The 10,557-nt window shown below is 38.9% G+C and overlaps 1 protein-coding gene across 1 annotated transcript; it reads right to left on the minus strand.

Moving 5' to 3' along the window:
- Positions 1 to 832: 832 nt before the first annotated feature.
- On the minus strand, positions 833 to 3,481 carry LOC124086123 (cationic trypsin-3-like). The gene is made up of 4 exons (XM_046434144.1): positions 3,279 to 3,481; positions 2,182 to 2,435; positions 1,527 to 1,663; positions 833 to 982 (listed from the first exon to the last, which is right to left on the minus strand). The coding sequence occupies exons 1-4, from the start codon at positions 3,479 to 3,481 to the stop codon at positions 833 to 835; spliced, it is 744 nt and encodes a 247-aa protein (XP_046290100.1).
- Between the last annotated feature and the right edge of the window lie 7,076 nt (positions 3,482 to 10,557).

The following is a 10,557-nucleotide window of genomic DNA, read 5'->3' on the forward strand; positions in this document are numbered from 1 at the left end:
ATCCAAATTTGTACTTTCTATGGCCTCTGGTTGAAATTAGTACTTAATCTGGGGTTGGACTTGAAGAGACACAGGTGGTGGGAGTGGGCTGAGATAGTCTCCAGAGGCCATGCCTGCTATAGCAATGATCTTCCAGCCAGAAAACAAGATCTTGGAGAATGGGAACATATATGTAGGTGGATCCTTGGAAGATCTGCAGCTAGATATGTCCTTTATCCTGAGGTTTAGATGGTTTGAAGAATAAAATGCAGAACACCTGTCACAGAATCAGTGATGCACTGTGATTAGGGACCATTTGGGTTTCATTGAAACTTTACTCTGAAGTATTTTGATGACTTTGGCAATTGATTTTAACTCTTGATACTTTAGTGTTGTCATCTATGAACTCTTGATCTATCAAGACCAATGCATGACCAAATGCATACTATAGTTGAATTTCCAAACAAAATATATGTAATATGTTAATAATAAAACTGGTAATTATTTTGAAAAAAATAAATAAAGTATTAGCAATGATCTCTTCTTTACTTGTGTATCTGCAATGCTACCCACAGAGTCTGCTGCATAGTAGGTGATTGATAAGTTAAAATTTATTAGGTTTGATGAAGGACTAAAAAAACTTCAAATTGTGTCCTATCCATAAAAAGCAAGTGGTCTATTAACCTTCTTACTTGGTAGCAACTGTCAGGAGAAAGCTCATCAAAACCAAAGCAAGGACCATTCTTGGGCAGATGTAGTATGCAGCAAAATGGCTTTATTGAGATATTGATTTCAGGCATAGAAGAAGGGAGAAGTTCATTAGCAGCATTGGATCATGAAGACATAAAGGTGTTTAGCTGGCAGCAATGGTCTCCTGAATCCAGTCCAAGTATTTGCAGACCTTGGTGTACACTCCAGGTTTGCCCTTCAGAGCACAGCCAGTGCCCCAGGAGACAATGCCCTGGAGCTCTCCATTGCAGGCCACAGGGCCACCAGAGTCACACTGAAGAAGAAGGAAAAGAAAATCAGAGCTCATGTCCACGTCCAGGGGGCAGAATGGGCTGCACAGGCTTCTGTCTTTATCCTTGGGCCATTATTGCAGACTGCTGATCCTCCATGGAACACCTTCTCTACCCCTGGAAATCCAACCCTCAATCTCATTATACCCATTATTCCTCTTTTTCTGTAGCCCCTCCTATTTCTGTAATAGCTCCATAGGCTCAAGCAAAGGTGAGGACTGAAGAGATTGAATGCCATCCCACCAGCCCTGCTCCTCTTAACAGCTATTCCATTCCACCAGATACCACTCAGAAGGGTGTCTGGATATCAGGGCTTATGCATCATCTTCTTTTCATCTATTTTTCCTTAATATTCATATCAATATCACAGAAAGAAAACTTGTAGTTGTCTTAATGATATTGCTCACTTCTCACAATCATTCCTGGGGTCAGTTTTACAGTATTCTATATTTCAGAAAAGGAAAAAAAAATATGATGGAGAAGGAGAGTGAGACAGAGCTGGACAGAGGCAGAGTAGCAGACACTCACCTGGCAGGAGTCCTTTCCCCCCTCCAGGAAGCCCAGGCAGAACATGTTGCTAGTGATCATGCCTGGGTAGGCCTTATGGCAAGCAGTGTCAGAGAGCACTGGGGCATCCAGGCACTGCAGAAGATCAGGATATTTGACTGTTGAGTGAAACAGTGCAAACGGAAGATTACTCACAACGTGGCTGAAAAAAAAATTTTTTTTTCCCACCGCACATCCTGTCTTTCAGGATGTTCCCACTGTTATCCCAGTTGCCAATGACTTCTAACTTGGGAGAATTTTTTAGTTATAATCAACAAGTTCTTCCTGCTCTAACCATAAAATTGGTGGGCAAGATCTCAAGTCCAGGGACTGTTTTGTAAAGTGGGTGTACACTTCAGGCAGTAGCAAAACCCTCAGCCCCTGTTTCCCTCCACAGGCCTAGTTCTCTGTATATCATTACACACACTTAATTAAATAGTTACCTCTTATAACAAGTTCATGTCTGTTGTGTGTTCTGCATGCCCTCAGGAAATAAATCTTTCCCACTTAAATAGTGTACTCTAAGACTGCTTATTTCCAATAATAACTTCTGTTAAAATTTGGATTAAATAATCCTACATGTGTATTTGCTTCTGGTGTTCTGAGACTTTGTACCTGTGTTCATGGTGACATTTACCTCCAGAGCTCAGTGTGTTGCCCCAGCCAGACACAAGACACTCAGTCCCCACAGTTGGACAGGATCTTGGCAGAGAGATAGTGGATACACGAGAGCTGATGGTAGCAGGTGATTTCAGCTTCAGAAGCATGATGTCATTATCCGCAGTATCTTTTGAAAAGTTGGGGTGTGGGATGATCTTGACGGCATCAATGAATTGCTCATCACCCTCAATGACATTGATGTTGTGTTCTCCCAGACGCACCTGAATGTTCCTGGTGTTAAGAATTAAAAGTTTCCTAAGTATGAACAAGAACTTCTCCTTCTTCTGATCCCCTAATCATGAGCCCAAACCCAAGTACCATTCTCTTCAAACTCTCAGTCACATGGGCAATCTTGTACTCAAGGTCCAAGATGTGGAGCAGGTCAGAGAATTCCTTAGGTAAGTTTCACTGCTAATAACTAATCACAATCCATCATCTTGTTAAAACATTAAGGTATAGGAATAGAAACCAAATGACCCAATAACATATTTGGAGATGAAAAGGAGATTGGTGGAGATTAACCAACACCTGCCACTTCTCCACCAGTTAGTGTCACTGAGTATAGGAGGGTGATGAGACAAGAGTGAGAATTATAACAGAATACTTAGAGAATGGAAAGAATTATGCAATTTTAATGTTTCTCAGGGCATACATGCATTTTATTATCTCCACACACCATTTCTTTTGTTAAGTGATGATGGGTAGGACTGTACTGACTCATATTCTTAGCTAATTCTGGGGATAATTCATCTGCCACTGTTTCCCCTCATCAAAGACAATAAGGGCATTGCAGCATGAAACTGTCTCTCACAAGTATTGCATCACACAATACTTGAGGGTATAATTGGGGTCAATGTCAATGAGGGTGATGAGCTATTCATTGATGCAGCCAATCATCCCACACCCCAACTATTTGAAATATAACGTGGATAATGACATGATGCTTCTGAAACTGAACCTGGATCTGAAAGCTTTGCCCCCCAGACATCACACTGTGGTTTGCCCCATTGTGCTCTGGTGGTCCCATAGAATGAATTGATCTTAGAGAACAGCATTTGAGCATTGGTCACTTACGGCCTGTAGCAGTGAGCTGCCAACAGTACCCACTGGTCACTGATGAGGGAGCCACCACAGTTGTGGAAGCCAATGTTGAGGGACACCTGGTAGGGCAGGGAATTCTTCTCACAGGTGTAGCCCCCCACAATCTTGTCATCATTGCCATCAATGGGAAGTGCAACTGACAGGAAAAAGTTGAGAACTTTGTTAAACAGATCCATCTTGCAATTTCTACGCCACCATGAAGTTTTTGCAGATTAACCAGAAAAGAGATGGCAATTTTTTATTGTCACAATGAAACAGAATAAGGAAATTCAAGGTATGTATTTTAAAAAATATTTCCTATCTTTACCACTTAATGCTTGTAATTTTACTATTAATTAGCATCTAGTGTTTAAATTTATGCTTTAAATTTGACGTTTCATGTTCTTATGTGTTGCTTTCTCTCTCTCTCTCTCTCTCACACACACACACACACACACACATACTTTTTACACAGTGTGTGCCTGACCACCATAAGGAATGCTTTTTACTCAAAACCCTGCAACCCAGACATGGAAATAGGTAGAAATCTCTCTAGGAATTTTGTTGGTATATGTCTGTGCTGGTGGATGGGGTACTGGTATTGGATAGCTTTCTCCATAAAGTAACAGAAAGAAACTTTTAGAAGCCACCTGAGAATATTATGGTATGGAAGGAAATAAAGAGTTGTGTACTTTTATTCTTTCAATTTATCTCCTTGGTTCAAGGCTAAATTTCCATTAAATCCTCTGACAGAACATTATGTTTCCCCTCCCCCACACTGCCCTTAACTCATTTATCTTTGTAATATTTGCCAATGTCTCTGGCATATTCTAGTGTGGCACATTGATTTGTCAAGATTTCTTACCATTCCAGATGTCTGTGATTCTATTATATGAGCTCTATTTTTCCAATATTTTAAAATGAGGTTAGGAGAGAAGTTTCCAAACATGAAACTACATGTATCAAATTTAAATCAACCCAATTTAGGAAAAAATAGTATTACTTTTTAGTAGTATAAAAATTACTGGTATCAAAATAGAAACAGTCATTTGCTTTGTTTTTTTTTTTTCATGATTTAAGGACATGTGGAGATATCTTTAGGAAAGTTGTAACAAAAAATACCTAAAGTTTTTATTCTTGAAAATAATAAATACCTTTGTGCTGGGAGCCATTAGCCAAGTAGGTATGACAATTTACTTGCCAGCGTACCCCATGTTGCAGTGACATTGAATGTAGGTGACCTTGCTCAAGGACCAAGGCGGATTAGGGCGTTCCTGGTTTAGGTTCCAGGTTTAAGGTTTAAGATTATTCCTGCTGGGAATAGGGCGTATCCTGCTGCCTGAGTTCCCCTTGAGTTCTCACGGGATTCAGACAGTATATTTTGGAGATAGAAGCCCAGTGGAGGTGGATTTGGGCAGAGAACGTGGATTTCCCCAGAACGTGATTGTAGACGGCTGGTATGAGTTTGGGAATAAAGAGTTGCTGTTTGAATCTACAAGCTGTGTGGTGGCTCGTGATTGTGTGCCCAGCCAGACTGCGGCATTTGTGCCCAGCCAGACTGCGGCATTTGGCCGCTCGTACGGGGAACGTCTAAAGCTTGGAGGTAAGTGAAATTGCTCGCCCCTGAGGAAGAGCGAAAGAATGGGTGACCAATTCAAAAAACAATGTGTTATTGTTTTGATTTATCTTGTTTTTGTTTCAAGCTGCCTATCCCTAGAAATTTCTCAGGCAAACTGGAAAAAATGGTTGACTAAAGGTTTGAAGTTTGTTGGCCCTGAGGAAGAGAAAATTGATACAACGATTTTTTATTCCATTTTTGTTTTGTGTTATCTTATTGGGTTGCGTTATCTTTATAGTAGATTAGAAATTAGTAAAAAACAAACCGAAAAGATGTTAAGTAAATTGTTAGAGGTTCAGACCATGGAGAAAGACATTTTAGATCAAGCAAAAGAGAAGGTCTCTCGAGCTAGTCAGACAGAGGAAGAAAATTTAAAGGAAAAGGGGTTGTTAGGAAAAAGGCCACAACAGGAGGCTGTTACTAACTCTGTTTTATCACAAGAGGGCGTAATTCAACCAACAGCCCCACCGATGGAGACAGCTGAGTGGCCCTCAAACCCCGTAGTTGATAAATGGGATCCTGAGACAGGACCTCAAAGATTAGCATGCCCTGTACTTGAACAGGCAGGAGGGCAGCGAATTCACCGTGTTTTAGATTTTAAAACAGTGAAGCAGTTAAAGGAGGCTGTAACAACCTATGGCCCCCAAGCTCCCTTCACGGTAAGCATGGTCGAGTCCATTACTAACTTGGACATGACGCCAGCAGATTGGGCTAGCATGTGTAAATCTGTACTAAATGGAGGACAATATTTGTTATGGAAGGTTGCCAATGAGGAATTTTGCGCGGAGACAGCTAGGCGAAATGCAGCAGCCGGTTACCCTCAAAGAAATCTAGATATGTTGTTAGGAAAAGGACCTTATGAGGGTCAACGGCAACAAATTGAATATTATCCTGCTATATATGCACAAATTGCTGCAGACGCAGCTAGGGCATGGAAGACTTTACAAGGACATGGAGATTTACAAGGTCAGCTATCTAAGGTAATACAGAGAGCTAATGAACCTTACGCTGACTTTGTAGATAGGCTAATTCAAACGGCTGCCAAAATTTTTGGGGATACAGAACAAGCAATGCCATTAATAAAACAACTGGCTTATGACCAAGCAAATCATTGCTGCAGAGAGGTTATTAGACCATGGAGACATGAAGATTTAAACACATATATTAAATTATGTAGAGATATTAATGAACAAGGGCAAGTCTTGGCAGCTGCAGTACAACAGGCTTTAGATGCCAGGCCAAAAACATGCTATGATTGTGAACAAACAGGACATTTTAAAAGGAATTGCCCCATAGGAGGAGGGTTTAACAAAAGTAGGTATCAAAGGAATAGAATACTGGGTATTTGCCTACGATGCCATAGAGGGAGACATTGGGCTAATGAATGCTGTTCTCAAACCACCATAGAAGGTACTCCCTTATCAAAAAACGGACAAAGACCAGGTATTTATCCAAGATATCGTGGAGAAAGGCATCAGGCTCCATTGCCAAAAAACGGACAGGGGGGCCCAATGCCCCGGGGCCCACAACCATAAATCTACGGGGCAGTGGAGGAACCCAGCAACACCATCAGGCTAGTGCCCAGGACACATTGTCCATTAAATCCCTCATCAGACAAACCCGAGGGAGCGCAGGGTTGGACATCTGCGCCTCTGCCAGAGCAGTATTAACTCCAGAGATGGGAGTTCAAATCATTCCCATAGGAGTAAAAGGACCTCTTCCCCAAGGAACAGTAGGCTTATTATTGGGACGTAGTTCATCTACATTAAAAGGACTTATGATAAGTCCTGGGGTAATTGATACCGATTATGTAGGTGAAATAAAAATTATAGCTAGTTCTCCAAGAGGTATATCAGTAATTTCACCTGGAGATAGAATAGCACAGTTGTTAATAATACCCAGCCTACATAATAAATTTCCTAGTCATAGTGTAGAAAGAGGTTCCAGGGCATTAGGCTCCACAGGTGTAGATTGGGCTATGTTGTCTTTAAATTTAGATTCTCGCCCAATGCTAAAACTAAATATTCAAGGTCATGAGTTTAATGGGCTACTGGACACAGGAGCTGACCTTAGCATCATATCTCGTCAAGAATGGCCAAAACATTGGCCATTACAACAAGCCACTCAAACGCTTCGAGGCCTAGGAGTGGCGACTAATCCCCATAGAAGTTCTATGATATTAGATTGGAAGGATCCTGAAGGATGTGAAGGAACTATACAGCCATATGTATTGGATCATCTTCATGTAAATTTATGGGGACGAGATGTCCTAGATCAATTAGGTTTGACGTTAACAAATAACATCAATCCTAATGCGCCCACTACTAGGGCTAGACAAGGCTTTAGGAAAGAAAAAAGATTAGGAAAACAAGGGCAAGGTATAGCAGCACCAATACAAATAGATCAAGGAACAGACAGACATGGGTTGGATTTTCAGAAAGGGCCACTGAGACAATCAAAATTACTTGGAAATCAGAAAGACCAGTGTGGGTTCCTCAGTGGCCCCTGACTAAAGAAAAGATACAAGTAGCCCATGATCTGGTCAAACAACAATTAGCGGAAGGACATATACAACCTTCCATATCTCCCCATAATACTCCCATTTTTGTCATCAAAAAGAAATCTGGTAAATGGAGATTATTGCAAGATTTAAGAGCCATTAATAATGAGATGGTTGTTATGGGACCCGATCAATCAGGGATTCCTCAATTGTCTGCTTTGCCAAAAACTTGGCATGTTTTATCTATAGATATTAAAGATTGTTTTTTTTCAATTCCAATTCATCCCGAGGATAGTCCACGTTTTGCATTTACTATCCCTGCATTAAATCATGAAGGTCCTGATCAGAGATATGAATGGAAAGTACTCCCTCAAGGGATGGCTAACAGTCCAACTATGTGTCAAATATATGTTAACAAAGCAATCCAGCCACTTAGAAATCAAAATCCTGAACTACAAATATTTCACTATATGGATGATGTATTATTGGCACATAAAGATAAAAACATATTGCTGGAATGTTATGCCACACTTACAAACTTATTAAAAAATTATAATCTAGAGATAGCAATAGATAAAGTACAATTAAATTTTCCAATTAATTATTTAGGAGTTCTATTATCCTCAACCATGGTCCATCCACCAAAAATTCAAATACGAGTAGATCAACTCAAATCACTTAATGACTTTCAAAAGTTATTAGGAGACATAAATTGGATAAGGCCTTATCTAGGTATACCAACAGGAGAGTTGGGACCTTTATTTGATATTCTAAAAGGTCCATCAGATCCAAATTCACCCCGCATGTTAACTCCTAAAGCAAGAAAGGCATTAAAAATTATTGAAACATATATGGAAAACATACATTTGGATAGAATTGATATAAGTTTGCCTTTATTATTTATAGTACTACCAACAAAAAATATTCCTACAGGAGTATTTTGGCAAGAAGGTCCATTATTGTGGAAACATTTATCTTATTCTCCTAACACTATTCTTACTAGGTATCCTGAGGCTGTAGGACAATTAATACTCAAAGGAATAAAAGCAGCGAAGGGAGTGTTTGGAATTTCTCCCAATAAAATTATTACTCCATATACTATGGATCAAATTGATGAGTTAGCTAATGAGTTAAATACTTGGGCAATAATCATGTGTAAATCTAATGTTTCATTTGATAATCATTTACCATCTAATCCTTTGTTGTCTTTTTGGTCTAAGCATCCTGTAGCTTTTCCTAAAATGACAAGAAAAACACCTATCATGAATGCTCCAAATATATTCACTGATGGGCCAAATAATGGTACAGCAGCAGTAGTTATCCCTGATCAAACTTTTACATTTTTAGTACCCAAACAATCAGCTCAAAAGGTAGAGCTTAATGCAGTTTTACAAGCTTTTGTGATGTTTAAAGATTCTGTATTTAATTTATTTTCTGATAGTCAGTATGTAGTTAATGCTATAGTATCTCTTGAAGATGCTGGAAGGATTTCCCCTTCTTCTACTGTTTTCTCTGTTTTCCACTATACAAAGTCTAATCTGGGACAGAAAAGATCCATTCTTTATAGGACATATTAGGGCACATACAGGATTGCCTGGAGCCCTTAGTTTAGGCAATGATTTAGCAGATAAAACTACACATGACATACATATTTTCTCTACATTTGAAGAAGCTACAAATTTTCATAAAAGGTTTCATGTTAATGCTAATACTTTACAAAAGTGTTTTAAAATAACTAAGGAACAAGCCAGACATATAATAAAACAATGTCAAAATTGTGTGACATTTTTACCACAAGTTAATCTTGGAGTCAATCCTAGAGGACTGATACCTAACCATATTTGGCAGATGGACGTCACACACTTGCCAGAATTTGGAAAATTAAAATATTTGCATGTTACAGTTGATACTTCTTCTGGATTTTTGATGGGCTCCCTTCATGCCGGAGAAAAAACTAAAGATGTTATAGCTCATTGCTTACAAAATTTTGCCACTGTGGGCGTTCCTAAACAGTTAAAAACCGATAATGGTCCTGGCTATACCTCTACCTCTTTTAAACAATTTTGCTCATCATTTGGTATTACTCATATAACAGGAATCCCATACAATCCACAGGGACAAGGCATAGTTGAAAGAGCTCATCAAACTATTAAAACATACTTATTAAAGCAAAAAGAGGGAATTGGAAGGGGGTATATATCCCCCAAGGATAAACTTAAAATAACGCTTTTTACTCTAAACTTTTTAAATTTGGATTCATCAGGACTTAGTGCTGCGGAAAGGCATATGTATCCAAAAAATGTACATAAGCCTAAAGTACTTTGGAAAGATATTCTAACAGGACAATGGAAAGGTCCTGACCCAGTGATTGTCTGGAGTCGGGGTCTGTTTGTGTTTTTCCACAGGGAGAACAGCAGCCCATTTGGATTCCAGAGAGATTAACTAAAACAGTTTCTACAGATCGAAAAGAAGATGATTTGACTCAAATCCATAACAGCTGATATCCAGAACTCCAGCCTGGCCATTCTTACATCTGCGACAGTGATTAACCAGGATGCTTTTTTCAATAGCTATTTTATTATTGCATTTTTTCTACATCATAAAGTTCTATTTTTATTTTTTGAGCTCATACAAACCTAGGTTAATGTTTTTCTGATCAGTTTTATTTTTTGACTGTGGAGTTTTTAAACATTGCAATGGAGATTTCACCCAGGTAAAGCTACAAGGCCTTTACTATTTTCTTATGTGTTGTACATTTGTGTACACTCTTGTGTTTTGTGTTGTATGTCTGTATGTGCGTATGTCCATATTTCTTATATGAGGAGCGCTCATGAAAAAATGGATCCGAATTATTATTATTTTTTTTATTCACGTGATTTAAATGGTTTAATTTAAATTAGGTAAACAGCTGTTAAGGATTGTTTTTAAAGGTGGTTAACAGATCTGTTTGTTTACTAATTTAAATTAGGTAAAAAGCTGTTAAGGATTGTTTTTAAAGTAGGTTAACAGATATGTTTGTTTACTTTCACCTTTCCTTTTCATTATATTTAATAATTCTTTTCAGGATAATGTCTCTTTAGCATCATTGCCAGAATTCCTATCTCCATCCCAGTGCCGGTGAAGAACTCAACAAGTAATGCTCAATCAAAGAGTCA

This window comes from Marmota monax, unplaced genomic scaffold, assembly GCF_021218885.2.
Source record: "Marmota monax isolate L192 unplaced genomic scaffold, Marmota_monax_Labrador192_F-V1.1 WCK01_AAM20220418_F8-fsc00122, whole genome shotgun sequence".
NCBI classification, from domain to species: Eukaryota; Metazoa; Chordata; class Mammalia; order Rodentia; family Sciuridae; genus Marmota; species Marmota monax.